The sequence below is a fragment of the Hippoglossus stenolepis genome, chromosome 21 (genome assembly GCF_022539355.2).
Source record: "Hippoglossus stenolepis isolate QCI-W04-F060 chromosome 21, HSTE1.2, whole genome shotgun sequence".
NCBI classification, from domain to species: Eukaryota; Metazoa; Chordata; class Actinopteri; order Pleuronectiformes; family Pleuronectidae; genus Hippoglossus; species Hippoglossus stenolepis.
The window spans coordinates 20,274,514-20,297,757 of NC_061503.1; the positions used below are offsets into that span (position 1 = coordinate 20,274,514).

Below are 23,244 nucleotides of genomic sequence, written 5' to 3' on the forward strand. Positions count from 1 at the left end.
ACACACACACACACACACACACACACACACACACAGCAGATATTTACAAGTCGCTGCAGAGAATATGAGATACAAAATTTAAATCTTTTTATTTCTTTTCCCGGAGCGTCTGTAAATCACTGAAAATAGAAATACATTTTGTCGGTGCGGATGTGTCGTCAAAGTAAATGACTCACATTTAATATTTTTTTATTTGATCAATGGACATATAGAGAAGGTTTTCAGTTTTAATTGAATCTGGGCAATTTTATTGTTATAGGAAACATGACTGCTATATATAGTAGTCATGTTTCCTATAACAATATATATATATATATATATAAACATACTATATATATATTTCTGAATCTCACTGCTCCGTCATGATATAATTAACTGTTAGCTCATTATTCACCCCCCCCATCAGCTTTCTGATATTAAATAAAGAATATATAGTATCGTTTTCATATAAACACGTGTTTTCAGTTCATGTTCATATGTAACATGAGGTTTTATATGAAAAACAGCAAAATATTTCACTGCTGCTTTTCCTGAGAAGTGAAGTGTAGTGACAGTGACCAGCAGACAGGGGGCGTCACAGGACAGAAGGACTCTGTGTGTGCTTCTCAGTGGAAACACGAACCTGTAGGTGACATACAAAGATTGACTGATTGACTGATTGACTGATTGCATCATCACATCATCAAGAATCACGTAAACAATAAAGTTCTATTGTTCCATGAGTGAACAAATAAAACTTAAAAAAAATGTATGTTTGTTATGAGGAGGAAGAAGAGGGGGTAGGCGAAACAACTTTCGTCCACCCTCTTCATGATCATCCTCCTCTTCCTCCTCCTCTTCATGATCATCCTCCTCTTCCTCCTCTTCATGATCATCCTCCTCTTCCTCCTCCTCTTCATGATCATCCTCCTCTTCATTTCTCTTCCTCCTCCTCTTCCTCAGTTTTCGGACTCTTCCTCATGTGACGGAACATCTCTCTGCAGCTTCAAACCGAAGTGAGACTGGATCCTGCTTCGTTCTTCTCCTCCACTTCTTCCTCTCTCTCTTCCTCCTCTCCTCCTCTTCCTCTCTGTCAGGACTAAAGTCACGTTTTTTCCTGCAGCAGTTGTCGGAGCTTGAAGCGTCTCGGAGATTTAAAGTTTCACTTTCTCTCCGTTTTCTTCCACATGATTCTGTCTGTTCTTCTTCTCTTCGTGTTAGATCGTGTTTCCTGGAGCAGAGGAACCCTGCAGGTGGAGCTGGAAGTGTTCTTCATCCACTTTGTCTCAAGTCCAAATTACATTTAAAGGAGCTGGAGGATTAATTATCTTATCTTATCTTTTATTTGGTCTCTTGTTCTTTCTTTCTTTCCAGGTGGAGTTTTTTCATCTCAAATCTCATTTGTTTTCCTTCGACTGAGACCAGACACTCTGATGACTCTACAGATATGAAGCCTCAAACCCCTGAAGAAGAGTCAAGACAAAAAACCACAGAAGAAGATTTTGGACCTTTGAAAAAATTATGGTAATTTCTTAAGTAAATAAACTGAAGGAGCCTTTAACCTCCCTCAGAATCTGGAGGAAACTAAAGAATCTGACGAACCTCAGAGAGACTCTATGGTACCTGAAGATTCTGAGGAACACAAGAAGAACCTTGAGAAGCTTTGAAGAATCCCAGAGGAACTTTAGAGAAACCTGTAGAACTCTCGAAAAATAAACAAGATCCTGGAGGGACCCAGGCAGAAACCAAAGTGTTTCAAGGAGTTGCAGAAGGAAGAGGACTGGTATTGATCCTTGAGGAAACCCCGGAAGAACTCTTTGGAGCCAACAGAACCTAAGATAATCAAAGGAAATCCACAAGTTCAGTTCTTTTTGCAACCCGACAGGGAATCTCATAGTCTGGGCGTCCTAGGAACCCTAACAAGTCTGAAGCAGTCCTGAGAACTCTTCAGGGCCCCCCACAGGACTGATGGGCACCCTGCGGGACCTGCAGTATGCCCTCCAGGAGAAGATCGAGGAGCTGCGGCAGCGAGATGCCCTGATCGACGAGCTGGAGCTGGAGCTGGATCAGAAGGACGAGCTGATCCAGCGACTGCAGAATGAGCTGGACAAGTACCGGTCGGTGATCCGGCCGGCCACCGCGCAGCAGGTCCAGGCCCAGCAGCAGAGCCTGGTCCTGCAGCCGGACCAGCACCGCAGCAAGAGGCAGGCCATCTCCGCCGAGCCCACGGCCTGTGACATCAGCGCCCTCAGCCACGTCACCCTGCCATTCTACCCCAAGAGTCCTGAGTAAGTCCACCTCATGACACGTGTGTTTGTGCTGTGAACATGAGGTGACATTTACAACATGAACCAAAGGATTTCTTCTTCTTCTTCTTCTTCTTCTTCTTCTTCTCCTCCTCCTCCTCCTCCTCCTCCTTCTTCTTTGCTTGGTTCATTGGCAGGTGGCAACCAATGTCCAGGTGCATTACTGCCATCTACTGGAGGTACTGAAATACCAATACTGATTTAATGACAGTTCAGGATGAAGCTTTGTTCTAAACACTCGTCTTTGATCTCCGGTGTTAACCTACCTGGACAGGTGTGGGAGATTGTGGCAATAGAGCAGTTTTGGTGGAAGAGAGATTTCAAACATTATACGAAACATGTGTTCCAGTTTATACAGATGATAAAAAGATCCTGCAGGAAGAACAGGTTCTGGTTTCAGTAAGACTCGAAAGTGTCAGTGGAACGGATCAGATCATTGGTCAGTTTACACGGTGGCGATGGAAGCAGCATCCCAGTGGTTACAGGTGTTATTTACCTGGACAGATTAGGAATACAAATTTTTGTATAATTTTATATATATATTTTTTTTATATTTGTTATATATTTCTCATATATATATATAAATAAAAAATCTGAGTTTATTTCCAATATTCAGCAGGAAACTTTGAAAATATCAAGAATTCTAAACAGAGTTTGTTGGATTTGTTACAGCCACAGCTCTTCTGGTTATCTGTGTGGTCCCCCCACCCACACACACACACACACACACACACACACACACACACACACACACACACACACACACAGACACACACACACACACACACACACACACACACACACACACACACACACACACACACACACACACACACACACACAGACACACACACACACACACACACACACACACACACACACACACACACACACACACACAGGCAGTTGACAGCACTCCCACATCTTCTCACTGTCAGCATCCTGCAGCTTTGCCTGTGTTTCTCTCTGTCTTTCTTTGTGTGTGTGTGTGTGTGTGTGTGTGTGTGTGTGTGTGTGTGTGTGTGTGTGTGTCTACACACACACACACACACACATTTTCAGCTCGTCACATCAGACAAGTTAATGATGGGCTGAAACTCAGCTGTCACACATCTGCTGCTGACACAGGGCTTTTATTTTGAAAGGTTCTGTCACTGAGCCTGATGGTTTCCACTGTACAGACGTTTGTTTCCTCTCAGTCGTTTGATCGTTTACTGGTTGATGTTTCTAGTCAGATTTTACTGACGCTGACACGTCTCACACGTCTAAAAGCTTTTCCTATAAAAAGACAGTGGAAACCTGCAGAATACAACTAATGAATAACTGCGTCACACTCTGGAGCGTATCCCTCCACTGAGGCTGAACTCTCCTCTGCATGATCGGCTGGTTCTTATCGTCTTATACTCGTGACGTCATTAAAAACCAGAGTTTATTTCCAATATTCAGCAGGAAACTTAAATAAATAGAAAATATCCAGAATTCTAAACAGAGTTTGGTGGATTTGTTACAGCCACAGCTCTTCTGGTTCAGGAAGCAGAGGATCATGGGTAATATCCATCGTTTAGGTTTGTTTCAGTTCAGTGGGGCGACACAGTCAGAGCTCCACTTAACACACTAACTAACTAACTAACTAACTAACTAACTAACTAACTGACTGACTGACTGACTAACGAACACACTAACTAATTATTGTCGTTGATATTGTCATCATCACGGTAACACTGCAGCTAATCAGGCTCCAGTATTGTTCATGGTGCTCAGCCAATGGCAGCACAGGACAGTAAGAGTGAGTTGAGTGACAGTTCAGGATGATAACCCCGCCCCTCTCCTGTGGTAGATCAAAGGAGCTGATCAAAGACGCCATCTTGGACAACGACTTCATGAAGAACCTGGAGCTGTCTCAGATCCAGGAGATCGTGGACTGCATGTACCCGGTGGATTATGGGAAAGACGCGTGCATCATCAAAGAGGGCGACGTGGGTTCACTCGTCTTCGTCATGGAAGGTGAGAAGACGACTTTTCTCAAAGGTTTTAACTTCAACTTGATTTTTTAACACTGACTCTCGTCGTTGTTGACTTTTGTTTCCATAGTCACAGTTTTATTTTCCATAATTTTTTTGGCTCATATTTTTAAACCTAATTTTGTTGTTCTGAAGGTTTTCATGTTGAGGCTTTGATCTTCATCAGGATTTCTTCCATTTAGTGTTGCTTTTGACTTTTCTGGTTTTTAATGTTAATTATGTTTTATGGTTTTTTGGACTGGAACTTATTTTTTTGTTGTCATGTTTTATGACTTGAACATGAGATTTTTTGTTTTAAAGAGTGTGGATCTTGAGGCCTGTTAGACTTTTACTTTGAAGGATCTTTATTAAACTAAAATCATTGTTTTGGTTGTAAAACGTTTCTTTGAGGCTTCAACAGGAAACAGTCGACCTGTAACTGTTCATTCAGCGAGTTGAGACGTGGATTCTTTGTTTCTATTAAGGTTGTTGAAAAAAGATGCAGCTCAGTGAACTGGACACTGAAGCGTTTTTTCTTTTTACTGAGCAGCACCTTCAAGTTTATTGGAGCTGAAACAGGAAGTTTCCTGGAGCTCGGTCCGACCTTTAGGACGCAGTTCCTCAGCTGCTGCTCGTCGTCCAGGAACAAGAGCGACTGGTGACGCTGCGTTGGGTTAGAACGCCTGAAGCTTGTTTCCTGGTTCAACCTGCTTCTTTGAGTTTTGTTAAGAAATAAATATGTGAACTTTTGAAAACAAGTTGTTTCTAATATAAAGACTGAAGAACTTCACATGTTAAACATGTTGATGTGTTAAACGTGTTAAACGTGTTTAACTGAGGTCACCTCAGGTCGGCCCATCAGACCGTCTGCATCTTTCAGGAGGTTTTGAGAATCTTTGTCTCAGTGGTTCTGGACTCACAATGGTCCAGATGGCCGCTCCTCTGTCCGTGGGAGTTAGCGTGTGAAGCAACCGATGACATTTCCACATGTAAGAAAGACGCTGGCGGATCACACCTCGGCTAAACGCTCAAATGTGTGATTTTTGAAAAGAGTCTGGTTTATGCAGAAAACACTGATGGACACACAGTGTTTGTTCAACTGATAATTGTGTGTGTGTGTGTGTGTGTGTGTGTGTGTGTGTGTGTGTGTGTGTGTGTGTGTGTGTGTGTGTGTGTGTGTGTGTGTGTGTGTGTGTGAGAGAGAGCGGGGGGTAAGTGGGTCAGTGCTAAAATAGATATTACAACATGTCAGTGTCTCTAGTGGGCGAGTGAGCTTCAGACCTGAGTTTATGAACTAATTACTGTAATACACACGATCATCAGTGTGATGACTCAGATGTCGTGACAACGCTGCGATGTTGATCGACAGAAACAAGAGAAGAAGAAGAAGAAGAAGAAGAAGAAGAAGAAGAAGAAGAAGAAGAAGAAGAAGAAGAAGCGGAGTGTGTTTAAACTGTCAGAGGAAATGAGGAGAGAAAGACAGCTAATTCATGATTGGATGATTCGATCAACGTGTGTGTGTGTGTGTGTGTGTGTGTGTGTGTGTGTGTGTGTGTGTGTGTGTGTGTGTGTGTGTGTGTGTGTGTGTGTGTTGGAAGTGGGGAGGGGCGCAGATGGCGGCTAAATATATTGACTTCTATTACAGGAAGAGGAAGTGATCCCTAAAAACAGACTACGAGGAAGATAGATTGATTGTGTGTGTTGTGTGTGTGTGTGTGTGTGTGTGTGTGTGTGTGTGTGTGTGTGTGTGTGTGTGTGTGTGTGTGTGTGTGTGTCTTACATAATGAGACAAAACTGCTGCATCTGTTTGTTCCTCCACAGAATTAACGAGCATCATATTTATAACACACACACAGTTTGATGCCTGAACACGAGCTCCTCTGAAAACCTCCTGAGACGTTTAGGGATTGTTCACTGTTGTGTCACATATTTTATTTATTTTACTTACATTAAGGTTCCAGAAATAAAAAATAGTAAATATGTTGTTGTGTGTTAATTCACTCATTACATTCCATTTCCTGAACATCTGTCTCCACTAATTAACACAATTCAGTGTCTCTTCCTGCCAGCTCCACTGTGGAGGGAGAAGCTTCAAACACCACCACCTCCACCTGCAGCAGTGAACCTGAGTCTGAACCTGGGTCTGAACCTGAGTCTGAACCTGAGTCTGAACCTGGATCTGAACCTGGGTCTGAACCTGAGTCTGAACCTGAGTCTGAACCTGAGTCTGAACCTGGGTCTGAACCTGAGTCTGAACCTGAGTCTGAACCTGAGTCTGAACCTGAGTCTGAACCTGAGTCTGAACCTGGGTCTGAACCTGAGTCTGAACCTGGGTCTGAACCTGGGTCTGAACCTGAGTCTGAACCTGAGTCTGAACCTGAGTCTGAACCTGGGTCTGAACCTGAGTCTGAACCTGAGTCTGAACCTGAGTCTGAACCTGGGTCTGAACCTGGGTCTGAACCTGGTCTGAACCTGAGTCTGAACCTGAGTCTGAACCTGGAGTCTGAACCTGGGTCTGAACCTGAGTCTGAACCTGAGTCTGAACCTGAGTCTGAACCTGGGTCAGAACCTGAGTCTGAACCTGAGTCTGAACCTGGGTCTGAACCTGGGTCTGAACCTGAGTCTGAACCTGGGTCTGAACCTGGGTCTGAACCTGAGTCTGAACCTGAGTCTGAACCTGAGTCTGAACCTGGGTCTGAACCTGAGTCTGAACCTGGGTCTGAACCTGGGTCTGAACCTGAGTCTGAACTTGAGTCTGAACCTGAGTCTGAACCTGGATCTGAACCAAAAACCACAGACACAGACACAGACACACACACACACACACACACACACACACACACACACACACACACACACACACACACACACACACACACCCACGCACACACACACACACACACACACAGCTCTCTGGTGGATGTGGTTGGCATGGCAACCTGTTGGATGACCATATTTGGCATTAAAATGTTTTCACCGTCTGTAAGTTTGGACTCAGAAGAAGAAGAAGAAGAAGAAGTGAACCTATGAAACACAGGAGGATGAAAAGTGTATTTATACCTTTGTGAGGACCAGACTTTATTCAATGGGCTGTGTGTGTGTGTGTGTGTGTGTGTGTGTGTGTGTGTGTGTGTGTGTGTGTGTGTGTGTGTGTGTGTGTGTGTACGTGTGTGTGTATGTAAATATCTACAGTATGTAAGTTAGTTGATATGTATGTATATATATATATATATATTAGCATATTTCTGTATATATATATAAAACATATTAACTCGGAGGTTTTTAAACCCTGGGTTCTGCCTGTCAGGCTTCACAGTGTTTTCCTGAAAGATACAACCTTCAGACGCTGCTCAGGGCTGAAGACAACCACATGACATTTATATTTCAATATTTAAATCCAGGATAAAACACAATAAAGAAAACAGTCTTTGATATGTAAAATCCCTCAATTCCCATTTACACGCACACACAGACACACACAGACACACACACACATTAATCAGATTCATGAATAACAGCGTGAAGCAGCAGAACTGATCCGATTTAAAGCTTCTACACCTCTAATCAAATTTACACTGTTACTCAGGTTTGGATGAAAATGATCTGACAGTTCACACTAACATTTTATCTGGACTCATGCAACACGCTGCATGCTGTACTGCTCCGTCCTGTAGGGGGCGTCCTCTCCGCTGTCCTCTGGTTGGTCCCCGTCCCAGCATCTGCCCCTCAATTGATGTTCCTGCTGATCCGAATGTGATGTTCAGGAGGATTTTGAGTTTATTTTCTTTCACACATTCAGTTTAACTGTAACGATGACCTCTGACCTCTGGTGCTGTCTCCTCCTGGGTCATTTCATATTTTATTCTCAGAGACTTTGGCGAATCACAAGAGATTTAAAAGGTCAGAACCTGAGCAACTGAGGTGGAGACGTCCTGACTTTTAGTCCAAAACACTTCCCATCATGCACCTGGACAGTGTCTTCCATGCTGGTGGACACCATGTTGTTTAACTCGTGTTTTTTTTTGTTGATAAGAAATACTTCATTTTCTTTCTTATTCATGCCTCTCTCTCTCTCTGTCTCTGTCTCTGTCTCTGTCTCTCTCTCTCTGTCTGTCTCTGTCCCACTGTGTGTGAATGTCTCTCGTCCAGAGGGGAAGGTGGAGGTGACTAAAGAGGAGATGAAGTTGTGCACAATGGGGCCAGGAAAAGTGTTTGGAGAACTCGCCATCCTCTACAACTGCACCCGCACGGCTACTGTCCGGAGTGAGTACACCGAGAGTGTGTGTGTGTGTGTGTGTGTGTGTGTGTGTGTGTGTGTGTGTGTGTGTGTGTGTGTGTGTGTGTGCGCCATTAGATAATGTGTCTCTGAGGTGTGTAAGTATTAGAACGTCTGTTTTATCTGAGTTTAATAAGAGAAGGTTTTTATGTCCTTGAAACCGGTGCAGGCTGCCCCCCCCCCCCCACATTGAGTCTGGAGGTTTCCTCCACAGTCACAAAGCGCTGCTCGTTGTGGGAACTGTTCGTTTCTCTATAATAAACTCAAGGTCTTGACCTTCAATGTAAAGAGCCTTGAGATCATGTATATAATGATTTGGCGCGATCTAAATAAAATTGAATTGAATTGAATTCTCATTTAATAAACTGGTATTCCCCCCCCAGAGGCTGAACCGTCTCCTACTGGAACCTAAAGGTTAAGAACCATGAGTTATTATTGGAGCTCATACCAACCTGCTGCCGTCAGCCATCGACATCTAAACCTCAGATGTTTTCAACCCAAGAGTTGGGCCTCAGCGTCTTTAGATAAAAACTTTCCACATAATTGGCTCTAAAGCAGCAGCTGGTTTTACCTTCGCTGACATTTTCCTTCAGTAAAAACTGCAGCTTCATTAACTGTTTGACGTCCACACGGCCGCAGGAAACTGATTTGATTTCAGGAGAAGAGACGAAACCAGTCTGTGGGAAGAGTGGGAGGAACGAGGCTGCAGTCAGAACCCATAAAACATCAACCACAACTCCGACTGTGTGTGTGTGTGCACGTATTTGTGTAACTCCAACTTTTGTCAGGGTTTCCTGGTAGAGTGCTTGTTAAGCAGTGGTTGCCAGGCAACACCATCCAGTCCAACCAATGAGCCAAGTTTTGGCATCGGTGTCTCTTGGCAACAGCGCTGGGTTCAAGGGGATTTGTTTCGTTTACTGAAGCTTTGCTCGTTATCTTCACATTAACAGCTGCAGTTTATCTGCTATATTCTCTGCATGTTCACGTTAACGCAGAGCGCTCAGTGTCTGCTCCACGGCTGCATGCGAACAATTCAAACTCGTCATCACAAAACACTGCTGCTGCGACATCACAGCTGAAGCTGTTTCTTAAAAAAGGGGAAATTCAAGGTTTGGTTTGAAATCATAAAATCAGCTGTTTTTACAGGTTGAAGGTGTCGAGCCGGTTTAAAAAGGGAGGAGCTGAACAGAGTGATGAAGCAGAGCAGGTCTAGAAATCAGCAGCTCACAGTGGACGTTTAGCAACAGTTAGCCAGTGTAGCATGCTAACACACTGAGGGAGTGGACTGAAAGAAAGTTGACACATATCTACTTTTTAAACTTGAATACATTACATGTCAAACTATTGATAGCAGTCGTGTTAGAGGTGGCAGAGTTATCATCAGTGTTAGCAGCTGTGGTAGCATCAGTGTTAGCAGCTGTGGTAGCATCAGTGTTAGCAGCTGTGGTAGCATCAGTGTTAGCAGCTGTGGTAGCATCAGTGTTAGCAGCTGTGGTAGCATCAGTGTTAGCATCAGTGTTAGCAGCTGTGGTAGCATCAGTGGTAGCAGCTGTGGTAGCATCAGTGGTAGCAGCTGTGGTAGCATCAGTGTTAGCAGCAGTGGTAGCATCAGTGTTAGCAGCTGTGGTAGCATCAGTGTTAGCAGCTGTGGTAGCATCAGTGTTAGCAGCTGTGGTAGCATCAGTGTTAGCAGCTGTGGTAGCATCAGTGTTAGCATCAGTGTTAGCATCAGTGTTAGCAGCTGTGGTAGTTAGGAGTGGCAGTTATCAGATAGTAGAAGTTGTGAAAGTAGTGTCACTGTTAGCAGCAGAAATTGTCACAAATTCAAAGAACTGAACAATAAATATAATGATATAGATATTAATGATAACAATAAAAATAATGATACTAATCATAATAAAAACTTTGAGGCTGAGTCAGGACAAACTTCCAATGATTGAAATGTTTAAATGATTCTTTTCTATTTTACTTTAAACTTTGATCATAGATCACATTACAAAGGACGTTTCAGTGGAAGCAAAATAAAACACTGTGTGTGTCTGTGTGTGATTATGATTATGACCAAATCACCTGCTGCTTCCATTTCTGCTTGACCTTTGACCTTTGACCTTTAGCGCTCAGGTTCTACATTTACATTCATCCACATGAATTCCACACTCACCTCAGCACCTCTCAGCTCCTCATAGCTGCTGAGTGTCTCCTGTTGTTTCCGTGGTAACACAGACACTTGGTGTCTCCATAGTAACTGACAGCAGGACACCGATCAGAATCTGAATCACAATCCATTTATTGTCATTGTAAGCTACGACGACAACGAAATCAGAGGTACCACTTCTCTTGGTGCATAAAAACACACAATCACACAACAACATCAAACAAACCGACTTATAATAGATATATAAATATACTAATAAAATGAACTGTGTAGTGTTGTGTAGTACTGTGTAGTTCTGTGTAGTACTGTGTAGTTGTGTAGTTCTGTGTAGTACTGTGTAGTACTGTGTAGTTGTGTGCAGTACTGTGCAGTACTGTGAAGTACTGTGAAGTACTGTGTAGTACCGGGTTGTACAGGGTAAGGAGCTTCATTATGCCAAGAAGTACAAACACGTTATTTTACACTGAAGGATTTTCTCTTGCTCCTGCGCTTCATGTTACCTAGCAACCACTGGTCGCTGCTTTAATAACATGTGAACGCACAGATGCTTGTACTGTTGCCATGACAACACCTGCTCGCTGTATGCACACACAGAGACACACATATTCTTGTACTTGTATGTTAGTGAGGACACTCATTGGCATGTCCTCACTCTGTGGGTGTATGCAGTACAAGTACACACACACACACAAACACACACACACACACACACACACACACACACACACACACACACACACACATCATTTATTAATCACAGGTTGTTTTCAGCTCCGTGTCAATTCACGATGTTTAAACTCTACACTGTAAAAACATGTGTTTCTCAGCTCTGACACACGTGAAGCTCTGGGCCATCGACCGTCAGTGTTTCCAGACGATCATGATGAGAACTGGACTCATCAAACACGCAGAGTACATGGACTTACTGAACAGGTGATCCAACATCATCCAACAGGATCCAACACGGGTTGTCCCTCTGTCTCCATGTCTCCATGTCCTCTGTCTCTTTGTCTCTTTGTCTCTTTGCAGCGTTCCGACCTTCCAGGTACTTCCAGAGGAAACTCTCCGTAAATTGGCGGACGTCATGGAGGAGGTGAGACCTGGACTGCGTCTCCATGACGAAAGTGTTTATCACCTGTAGAACACATGTTGTTAGTTGTCATGACTTCCTGACTGTGTGTGTGTGTGTGTGTGTGTGTGTGTGTGTGTGTGTGTGTTCAGACACACTATGAAGACGGCGAGTTCATCATCAGACAGGGCGCCCGCGGCGACACCTTCTTCATCATCAGCAAGGGAAAGGTAATGATTGGTTCTTCATTGATGATTGTATTGATCAGCTGACTCTCCTGGTCGCCTGCTGACATGTTGATCACACTCACCAGGTGAACGTGACCGAGGAGAACTCAGCCAATCAGGAGCCAGTTCACCTCCGAGAGCTCGTCAGGGGAGACTGGTTTGGAGAGAGAGCGCTGCAGGGGTGAGAGAGTGTGACCTAATGGTGGCGCTAGAGGACAGTAGAGGTCACTACAATGTTATTGCTTTTCCTCAGTGTGTGTGTGTGTGTGTGTGTGTGTGTGTCTGTGTGTTTCCTTTTGACTGTCTGTTGTGTGTCAGACGTGTGTCAACAATCCAGGTTCAGTTTGTGTGACGACATTTTGATAATGTTTTTGAAAACATCACATGTTTTAAATTAAAGATCATTTCACAGAATGAAGAAACTACATTTGAATGAATGAATGTTTTGAGAAAGTGTCGACATTTTTTTACAAAGTGAGAAAATGTCGACTGTTTCTTCAAAGCAACTTTTTAAAATGTGTCTTAGGAAAGTGAGTAAATTATTTTAAAGTGAAAATACTTTATAAAATGTATTTTAAAGAATTGTTTCGTGTAAATCTGGGGACTTTTATAGATCAGAAAAGTTTTATGAAGAGAGGACAGTTTGTGAAATACAGTTTTGTAATATAATCATGATAAATTATATTTATTATATAATACATATTTAATGCATATTCAATGCAACAAAAAGAAAATGAAAAAGTGTTTAGTAAAAAGGACATTTGTGTGTCCACAGGGAGGACGTGAGAACAGCCAACGTCATCGCTGCCGACACCGTCACCTGCCTGGTCATCGACAGAGAGTAAGAAATCCACTTTTCACATTTACATGAATAATTCATCATATAAATAATTCAGACATTTGTTCCCCATCAACACGAGGACATTATAACTAAGCTGTGAGGAATCACAACAAATCACAAAGCACAACAACATGAACTTCTATTGGAAAAGGTTCCTGCTATGACCAGGATCATTGCTGATTGGACGGAAGCACCAGAGTGAAATGACCTGGACGCATTTCAGCAGAAACCAGAGCTGCTGCTCCACCTCGAACATCTCAAACATAGGGACCAGGAGGAGGCAGCTCCTCAGGGCCTAAGTAGCTGCAGCTAGATGGAGTGAAGACGTATGAATCTATAATCCATAACACATCTCCTCCTCTGAAGGTTGATGATCTGCAGTTGAGACAAGAAGAAGTTTAAAGTAAAATCAAATAGAAACAATTCAACATTTCATTCAACTGAAGTTTGTTAGTTATGATTATTTTAGTTTTTTATTAATTATAACGAAACAGTCTCATGTAAATGTCAGATGAACGCTACTTCCTGTTTTAATTAATTAAATAAAAATAAAATGTTTCTTTAAAACTCCTGCTGGTCTATTTAAAGCTGCGTGATGCCCTCTGCTGGTTCTCAGACAAACTACACTCTCACCACTCTTCTACTCTCACGGTTCATATAATACTTCTGTTGTATGTATGTAGTTTATGTACTTTATGTAGTGTGTGTAAATGTATGTAGTTTATTCAGTTTATATAGTGTGTGTAAATGTATGTATAATTTTATATAAATTCTTACTGTATAATTTCGTGATTGGTTGTTTCCTCTGCCTCAGCTCGTTCAAGCATCTGATTGGTGGATTAGACGATGTCTCAAGTAAAGGTTACGAGGACGCTGAAGCTAAAGCGAAGTAGGTTTAACACACACACACACACACACACACACACACACACACACACACACACACACACACACACACACACACTGAGTTAAAATACTTTTACTCTGAACATTAACATCAAATCTTTTCTTGCATTAAACTGAACTCATGTAAATTCATTTAACGACACAGATTTAGTTTCCGTCAGAATCAGTTTTATTGTTGTTTCATCACTTTCATCACAGATGTTTTATTATTGTTCAGTTCCTGCTGCTCTGATGTTTGATGATCGTCTTAATATGAAAATCTTTGTTATGATTTATGTTATTAATAATGAATATAACATTTTTGTTCAGCTTTTAAAACAAAATACACAAAAAGATTCACAAAAGCATCTGTTCATCTTAGCGGAAGTGTTGTTATGTTTGTCACATGTCAGTGTGTGTGTGTGTGTGTGTGTGTGTGTGTGTGTGTGTGTAACTGGAAACTCAGTGCTGCTTACGTAAGATGATCTAATAATACCAGCGTTGTGGGTCAGGCTGAAGGACGCAGTCGTTACTGAGACGTCTCCGTCCTGCTTTATAATAATAATAATCTGCTCAGATTAAATCAACACTTTCAGTTGAACTTCACTCACATTCTCATGTTTCTGTCTGAGTCCCTCAGAAGTACAAATACCTCAGAAGTACAAATACCTCAGAAGAACAAATACCTCAGAAGTACAAATACCTCAGAAGTACAAATACCTCAGAAGTACAAATACCTCAGAAGTACAAATACCTCAGAAGAACAAATACCTCAGAAGTACAAATACTCAGTTCCTCAGTTAACAGGGGAAAGAATATTAGTTTTACACATTCAACTTCATTTATAAATTTACAAACCTGATCACACAAACATTACTGTATGAATACTTTTTATTTCTCAGTGAATTTCATCAGTAAAAACCTGTGAGATTTGACCTTTAACCTTTAACCTCTCAACCTCAGGTTCTTCCGATCGTTTGGTTTCTGAGTCGTTTTCTCTCTGAGTCTGAAGCTTCGTGTCTTTGTTGTTTCCTTTGATCTGTTAGTTCTGGTTTCACGTTGTAATTTAATCTAAAGAGTTTAGTTTGACAAACGTACGTCCTGTCATCATCACCTACGTGGGCGGAGTCTACCTGTACCTGACTCTGATTGGTTTGTAGACGGCGTCTAACGGGGCGTGTGGTCAGGTGGGGGTAGTCTTTCTGTTTGAATGGAGGAAATTAATGAAGCTTCATCTGGTTGCCATGGTAACATCATGATGGTATCACTAGCAGCATCAGCACCTTCAGGCGCAGTACTGCAGTACTCCACAGTACTCCACAGTACTCCACAGTACTCCACAGTACTACAGTACTCTACAGTACCACAGTACTCCACAGTACTACAGTACTACAGTACTCCACAGTACTCTACAGTACTACAGTACTCCACAGTACTCTACAGTACTGCAGTACTCCACAGTACTCCACAGTACTACAGTACTCCACACACACACAGAGTCGGATGTGTTCCTGTCGCTGTCTTGTCGTGGATCAGGTGACAGGTCATGTGACAGAGTGAAGCTGAACCAGTCATCTCCTCTTATGGTATAAATCACACACACACACACACACACACACACACACACACACACACACACACACACACACACACACACACTTTTTTCTTTTTTCATCATATCAGTTTTTTTTAAAGAAAATGTTTTTTAATCTCAACACTGAGATTAAAAAACATTCATGTGGGAGTGGTTTGCTCAGCGACACTTGGGCAGGGTGAAGGTCTGAAGATTTGCACTCCAGTCAATGTCTTCCTCACTATCACAAACTATATTTAGCTGTTTATGAGTCGTTCTCGCCAACCGACGGCAGCGGCTACTGTTTCTGCTGAGGTCTGATTCCAGGAAATAGTCCTGTCCCTGTTTTCGGATGTTTGCTGGTTGAGATCACGATCATGTGACAGGATTGTTTTTAACATCAGACACCGGAGGTGAAGATGATCCACAGAAAAGTTTAGCTCACCCCAAAACTTTAAAAGACACAAATTTATTTGTACAAATTATGTTAAAAAACAACCAACAAATAAACAAAAAACAAACAAATGCACGACAAGCATAAATATGTCAAAATTAAAGCAAAAACGTTTTCATAAAAGTGAATTCACACTTTTGCCTTGTGAGCCTTTTTGACTTGTTTAGACGACAGACGCATAATATTCGATTCTAAAGTCGTGAACACAACATCTAACATATTATTGTTTGTAAATCAGCTGTGTAAACATGGGATCAAGAACATCTTCGAACCTGGACACAGAACCGGAGGTTTTTTTACTTCATGTTATGAAGACGATGAATGAATGTTTACAAATCTTCAGCTTTACATCTTTGAGAACTTCCCGTCTTGTTTGTGAAGGACTCTCACTTTGTTTTGACATAAATAATAAATAAATCTGTATTAATAAAAATACTTTGGAATGGAGACATTTCATCTAAAACTGAACAGATGATCAAACTCATGAGTCCAGTTGATGTTGAACAGATGCAGAGGAACCAGGGGAACGTCCTGAACGTCCTGCTGACCTCTGAAGTTGAGACGTCTGGTTGTGAACTGGGGACAGTTTGTCCTCCTTCTGTCTTTCAGTCTATTTGATGGCAGAGCTGCGTTTACTGTGTGAACCTCTCAGCAATGTTTCCATGTGCTAAAAATACCAGCGGCGTCCTCGTCTTCTCAGGTTGACTTCACACCAGGACTCGCTCCAACCAGACGTGGACTGAGTTTTGGCAAAAAGGACGAATGTTTTCGAGTCTTTCTTCGTCGTAGTTTCAGTTTTGGTGTAGAAATAGAATTTGGTTTTCGGAGGTAAAATAAAAGTTTGTGTCCTGGAACAAGCTGCGACTCCCTGTCTGGGTTTCGTCTCTTCTGGATTCTGACGACGTCCTGCAGCCGGGTTTTAACCTTAATGCACAAAGAGGATCTGGAAACTTCACTGCACCGCTGGTACGAGCAGAGCAGAGCCGCGCACCGCCCTCATCATGTGAACTGGAACTCTTCCTTTGAGACGGCTCTCCTTCGGACGCTGTGCCGAACTTTCTCGTGAGGATCGGACTCGTTTGGATTTAATCTCCAAATGTTTCTTTGCACTTTTCTGCTGTCTTTAAGCAAGTGATTGATGTCTCCCTGAAAAATCAACGACTCAAACGATTTTACAATATTTACAATAGACTACATTCCTGAAGAAGTTTCATGTTTAGAATTTTTTTCTACAAGTTCTTTGGTGAAGCGTTAGACGAGTTTAGAGAAGACACGAAGTTCATCGGATCGTCTCCTGAACGCTCAGATTAAAGTTTGGACATGAGGGAGTTGCTTCCCGTCCTGGTGAGGCGGCAGAGAGAGCGACTCTCCAGCCTCCCTGCCCCTCCGACCTCCTCCATCACCTCCTTCTCCATCCAAACCTCCAAGAAGTTCCCCTTCTTCCGCGTGGTCAAATGCTGCAGGTACGACCGCGAGTGTAAACACGTTGGACGAGTCGGAACCGCTTCTCGCTCAGTTGCTCGTCATAACGTTGTTTCTCATGAAGTCATTCCTGTGTTTTTATTTTCAGATACGAGGCGGAGAATGTCTTCTTCTCCAGTCTGAAGCTGAACGACTTCAACATCATCGACACGCTGGGAGTCGGAGGCTTCGGACGCGTGGAGCTGGTACGAGGACATCAGATTCAACCACAGCACACCTGGTTGTCGTGGTTTCAGTTTGAAACCAGTTGAACGTTCATTTGAAATAATTTCCACATTAATTTGAAACCAGTTTCAGTTCAGTGTGAACAGATTTAAATGAACTGGAACCAGTTTAAATAGGTTTTAGGACCATTTTGAAGCCAGATTTATATTCAGACCAGTTCAGTGTGTGTGTGTGTGTGTGTGTGTGTGTGTGTGTGTGTGTGTGTGTGTGTGTGTGTGTGTGTGTGTGTGTGTGTGTGTGTGTGTGTGTGTGTGTGTGTGTGTTCTCGTCGGTGTGTAGTTATTTGATTTATTTGACGGTGGATGGATACATGACTGGAGGGTGTGGCCTGTGGTGCACTGCCCCTGTGGGGGCGGGGTTCTGTGCCGCAGGAGGCGGAGTCTGACAGTGTTGAAGGTCGAAGGGGAAGCCCTGCGGAGGGTTTGCCGAAAAACAGGAAGGAATCCCCGCTCAGGGTTTCCCATCATCCCCCTGGAAGTATTTTTAGTCGCTCGGTCAGCGTGAAACTCGGCACCAAGGAAAAAAACGACCTCTGACCTCCAGACTGTCGCTCTGACCCCGAACATTACACCGACTTCTCTTTTTCCATCAGTCACTTCGTCACGTGGTTAAAACTGGTTTCAGTCAAACATCGACAGGTCGAACACGACAATCTGACGTTAACAAATAAAAACGTGACTCAACAGCAGCTGCTCAGTTACTTTACTCAGGCAGTAATGGAACTCAGGTAATCAGATTACATTGATATTGAGAGTATAAACATTTTATACTTTATTTCAAAAAATCCTCCAGCCACTAGTGAACAGACACACACACACTCACACACATACAGTACACACACAGTCACACACACATGAGAAGGGTGTGGCCTATGACATGTCAGAGTTAGAGCTCATATAACGTAACATGAAGAACATCCACAAATAGAGGATTGTGTCATTTGTGTGTGAGTGTGTGTGTGTGTGTGTGTTTTATAATTTGAACTGACACAGTCACATGATGCATCTCCATAATGTCAAAAGTCAAAATAAAGTTTCATGTGTTAAATGTAGTTACATCAGATCCTTAAATAGAAGTTTTTGTGTATTTTTGTGTATTATAAAGAGGTTTCATTCTGACCAGTCAGAGTCGACGTGTTTGATCAGATGATTGAGTAAAGTGTGTTTTTTTTCAGGTGCAGCTGAAGAACGAGGAAGCAAAGACGTTCGCCATGAAGATCCTGAAGAAACGACACATCGTGGACACGAGACAACAAGAACACATCCGCTCCGAGAAATACATCATGACGGAGGCTCACTCCGACTTCATCGTCAGGTCACTCTTCTTCTTCATCGTTATCTTTATCAACGTCTTCACACCGTAGTCTTCATCAGATGATGGTGTCATGTGATCAAATGTTCCATGGTCATGAAGACTTCTAAGATAAAAAATAAATTGAAGTTTATTTTAGAAATTAAAATTATATTTATATTAAAAAGTAATTTTCACTTCACTTTAGACGTTAATGTTTGTGTTGCTGTAGTTTTCAAAATAAAAGAAAGACTCTTGGCTTTCAAAATAAAAACCTTTGAATCAACCTTTTTCAGAACAGGAAAACAAACTCCTGAAAATTAAGTTTATATTTTTTTGATGAGATTTTTAAGCGTGGTCCTGAAAACATCTAAAAGGCAGAAGTTTCATAATTAACCTTAAATACATAATATAATTGAATATATGAATATATATAATATAATATATGATGTCTGGGTTGTGTTCAGGTTGTATCGGACGTTTAAAGACAGTAAATATCTGTACATGCTGCTGGAGGCTTGTCTGGGAGGAGAGCTGTGGACCATCCTGAGAGACAGGTAGTCTCACTTTGTTCCACTGTTACTCATTGTACCAGCGACACCTAGTGGTCGGAGGTGTTATGTTTTCAGGTTGGCTGTACGTCTCATTCTTGTGAACAAAAAATCTCATGAACGTCTTGAGTGAATTTCTTCATATTTGGCACAAATATGAACTCAAAGGTCAAAGGTCAAAGTAACTCTTGAGCGTGATATCTCAGATCTGTCTTTTGAGAATTTCTTCACATTTTGACCATAAATTTAAATAATCTTAAAAAATTTGAATAATGTTAATTCATTTAATTTAATATTGTTACTTAATCTTAAATGATATTAAATCTTTAACAAACTTTAATAATGTTGGTCCCTCTTCACTCAGGGGCTCGTTTGAAGACTCGACCACCAGGTTCTACACGGCCTGTGTCGTCGAAGCCTTCGCCTACCTGCACGCCAAAGGGATCATATACAGAGACCTGAAGCCTGAGAACCTCATCCTGGATAGTCGAGGATACGCCAAGCTGGTACACACACACACACACACACACACACGAGAGGTTAACACTAACCCACAGAGTCAAGGGGAAACCTCCAGATTTTATTTTTCATTCTTTTTACAAAGCAAAGTAAAACTCAGACCAGAGGTAAGAAATGACTTTTTAGCGTTTTTGATCTGCTCTGTCATTTCCAGGTCGACTTTGGTTTTGCCAAGAAGATCGGTTTCTGTAAAAAGACGTGGACGTTTTGCGGGACGCCGGAGTACGTGGCTCCAGAGATCATCCTCAACAAAGGTCACGACGTCTCTGCGGACTACTGGTCTCTGGGCATCCTGATGTTCGAGCTGCTGACCGGCAGGTGAGGACACACACCTGTAGGGGTCAGTAAATCGTAGCTCTGGTAATGTCACAATCTCACAGTGTCCCATTGTGTCTCCAGTCCCCCGTTCTCAGGCCCAGACCCAATGAAAACATACAACATCATTCTGAGAGGCATCGACATGATCGAGTTCCCCAAGAAGGTCACCAAGAATGCCGCCAGCCTCATAAAGAAGCTCTGCAGGTAGGGGGCGCTGTGTGTCAGAGTGTGTAAATTCAGCTTGTATAAATCTCCAGAATAAACCTTTGAACTTCAGCTGCTTGTGTCGACAGAGATAATCCGTCAGAGAGACTCGGAAACCTGAAAAACGGAGTCAAAGACATTCAGAAGCACAAGTGAGTGAGTTGACAGAGACGTCCACATACCTTTGGAGACAGTAACATCAGTAATAGTGAACTATAGTGAAGCTGTGTTTGTGTTTTCAGGTGGTTTGAAGGTTTTAACTGGGAGGGTCTAAAGAAAGGAACCCTGACTCCGCCCATCACACCTGACGTGAGTAGAAGAAGAAATCTATGTTTAATTTGCCTGATATAAATAATGGAGAAAAGATGCACTCACTGTTTATATGTTTACATCCTTGTGTTTCATGGCGCTAACTGTGAACCCAGTTTTATTCTGCCTGGGTCCATTTGTTGCATCTTTTACTCCAATCATCCCTTTATCATCAGTTTTCTCATAACAATAATGAAGCTGAAGCTAAGAATGAAGTTTAAGATGCAGAACATCTGATGTTCTTCTGTCCAGGTTTCTTCTCCAACTGACACCAGTCACTTCGACAGTTTCCCTGAAGACACGGACGAGCCGCCACCAGACGACAACACTGGATGGGACTATGACTTTTAAAGTAAACCTGAAGCTCCATGAAGATAAAGAAGACGACTTCTCACCAAACTGAATAAAACACGTTATACTGCGTGTCTCCACCTGAAGAACCTGGGATGTCTGAGCATGGCTGGACCCTTTGGGAATCAAACCCTCGATGTTTTGTCAGCACATCGTGTCCCCAAATTAGTTGAGCACTATCGTTTCTCACAAGTGGGTCAAAATAACTTTGGCAACAGAAGTTAACATGGTTTAAAAACAAGTAAGACCAAACTCCCTTCAGCTCCCCCTTGAGGGCAACACAGACACTGCAGCCAGCAGGAAACCTCTGCTCCTGTCAAGTGTCCTCTCATCACTGGCTGACCCTTGACCCCTCTTAGGGTCGACTTCCTGTCCTTGGAGCGGGAGTTGAGCGGTCGGGGCGAAGGAGGGAAAGTGAACTGAGACTGAAGGACGAGCTCAAGGTCACTATGATGCCTTCACTTCTCATTTCAGTTGTGGGATTTTAAAAATCTTTAAACATCATGATTCATCAAAACAACAATATGAAAACACAGAACTATTCACTTTACTGTCGTGTACAACAAAGACAAAGTCTTAAACATCTGAAGAAGTTGGAACCAGCAAACATTGGCCTTTTCTTTTTTTTAAATAACTAAACAGTTTTTTTAATTCATCTAATTTTCAGCCGCATTACTTCTCAGTTAATCAACACAGGTTACACAGAAGAACCAGTTTGTCAAATAAAGAAAGAAAACTTCATTAGAATCTTTCATTTGAAGAGTTGAAGTCGACGTGATTATCTACGACTGATGATGTGATCAGTTTGTGCTGCTTCCACAGAAGTATAAAATCATACGAGGATATTTTGTGGCCTTTTGTAAAAGCTGCTCGTTGTTTCACGTTGGTACGAAGCCTTTTTATTCGCAGTCTGATCGTGCTGTGATATTTTTGTGAAACCCTCAGTGATGTGATTTGTGTGAGCTCTGCATGAAAATAACCACGTGTTCCGTTTTTACCTCCAGAGGGCGATGTAGAGTCAGACACGCAACATCAACGCACCGGGCGATGTCCGGCTTTAGAAAGAATCTGTCAACATTTAAGGAAAATCTCAAATTTATGTTTGTTGGTTCCACAGCTGGAGTCAGACGGTAGTTAGCCTAGCTTAGCTTAGACTGGACAGTCGAATGTTTCCCCCAACATCTCTGAAGTCTGAAAAACTTGTATCTCATCTGTTGACTACGTAATAAGAAGACGTAGGAAATATATCTATTCATAATCACACAAAACTCCTCTGGAAGCCAGTGAGGGACCGTGGCCTCGTTTCTGGGTCTGAGATCCCAGCGAACAAAACAAATACAGATCAACACGTTTTATCTCATTTGTCAAATAAACTCGTGTCATTACGAGGTTTCATCCAACAAGTCTGGTCAACTTGAAACACGGGATTTTGGATAAAAAATTTATTCTGCGATTATATTTAGTGTTTATGATATATTTGTATATATTGGAGTATTTTATGTTGTAGATTATTATTAATATCATTATTTATACGATGCCTGCCATGGTAGCTGTGGAAACTGTCTCAGTTCAAAAAAGCTTTATGGACCTGACTGTTAAAAACAAAACAAAAAAATACTTTTTGCAATATCACTTGGATCTGTTTTCAAATAAAAATAAAAGCTATGAATAAAAACTGCTTTTCTATTTTTCTTACAGTTTGAAGGTGAATGTCAGTTTATCATCTCTGTGCTGCAGTAACAGAACATGAAGACTTTATCATCATCAGTTATATTCATACACGTTAAAAATCCAACAATTACATTTTGTTTGGTTTGTTCAACGTGATTCACTGAATCTGTAGCTTTGACTGACACATTCCACAGGAAGCTACTAAACAGCCATCACAGGTTATTAGTCTCATATTCATAAATCCCAGTTTGTCTCACAGATGTTAACAAGGAGCAACTTCCTCTGTTCTCAGAGTCACATGAGGATCCTCTCCCAGGACACAAGGACAACTGGAACTGAGCACAGCAACACAGCAACAGGATCCACTACATGAGAAGAACCAGTTTGTAATGTCTGATGGAGATGAAGGAGCACACACACACACACACACACACGCACACACACCTCACTTTTTTATGAATGGGATGACGTCAACAACAAGCCCCTCCCCCACCGCTGCGGGAAAAACCTCACGATCAGAGAGAGGCACGCATCATCTTCCTCTTCCTCTTCATCAGTG

The 23,244-nt window shown here is 42.2% G+C and overlaps 2 protein-coding genes across 3 annotated transcripts; both read left to right on the forward strand.

Annotated features, from left to right (window-relative positions):
• Positions 1-1,222: 1,222 nt before the first annotated feature.
• LOC118100880 (cGMP-dependent protein kinase 1) lies at positions 1,223-12,197 on the forward strand. Its single transcript, XM_035146405.2, has 7 exons — positions 1,223-2,267; positions 4,123-4,289; positions 8,435-8,548; positions 11,544-11,649; positions 11,746-11,809; positions 11,938-12,015; positions 12,099-12,197. Exons 1-7 carry the CDS (start codon positions 1,948-1,950, stop codon positions 12,195-12,197), a joined length of 948 nt encoding a protein of 315 aa, XP_035002296.1. The 5' UTR covers positions 1,223-1,947.
• A 4,122-nt stretch (positions 12,198-16,319) lies between these two features.
• Positions 16,320-22,689, forward strand: LOC118100879 (cGMP-dependent protein kinase 1). 2 transcript variants are annotated; one of them, XR_004694487.2, is made up of 10 exons: positions 16,320-17,228; positions 17,336-17,432; positions 18,647-18,786; positions 19,230-19,319; positions 19,678-19,819; positions 19,987-20,150; positions 20,232-20,354; positions 20,444-20,510; positions 20,597-20,663; positions 20,916-20,990. XR_004694487.2 is itself a non-coding variant. In XM_035146400.2 (10 exons), the coding sequence occupies exons 1-10, from the start codon at positions 17,086-17,088 to the stop codon at positions 21,012-21,014; spliced, it is 1,128 nt and encodes a 375-aa protein (XP_035002291.1). In that variant the 5' UTR covers positions 16,324-17,085; the 3' UTR covers positions 21,015-22,689. The 2 variants fall into 2 exon arrangements, 1 of the variants encoding a protein (XP_035002291.1); XM_035146400.2 differs by having other exon boundaries at positions 16,324-17,228; positions 20,444-20,506; positions 20,916-22,689.
• Positions 22,690-23,244: the final 555 nt, after the last annotated feature.

Bases quoted from the DNA above. Each gene is read 5' to 3' on its own strand.
- LOC118100880 (XM_035146405.2), top strand. From the start codon at position 1,948: ATGGGCACCCTGCGGGACCTGCAGTATGCCCTCCAGGAGAAGATCGAG. The intron at 2,268-4,122 runs GTAAGTCCACCT...CTCCTGTGGTAG, and splicing joins TTCTACCCCAAGAGTCCTGA to ATCAAAGGAGCTGATCAAAG. The intron at 11,810-11,937 runs GTGAGACCTGGA...GTGTGTGTTCAG, and splicing joins TGGCGGACGTCATGGAGGAG to ACACACTATGAAGACGGCGA.
- LOC118100879 (XM_035146400.2), top strand. From the start codon at position 17,086: ATGAGGGAGTTGCTTCCCGTCCTGGTGAGGCGGCAGAGAGAGCGACTC. The intron at 19,320-19,677 runs GTAGTCTCACTT...CTCTTCACTCAG, and splicing joins TGGACCATCCTGAGAGACAG to GGGCTCGTTTGAAGACTCGA. The intron at 20,151-20,231 runs GTGAGGACACAC...TTGTGTCTCCAG, and splicing joins TTCGAGCTGCTGACCGGCAG to TCCCCCGTTCTCAGGCCCAG.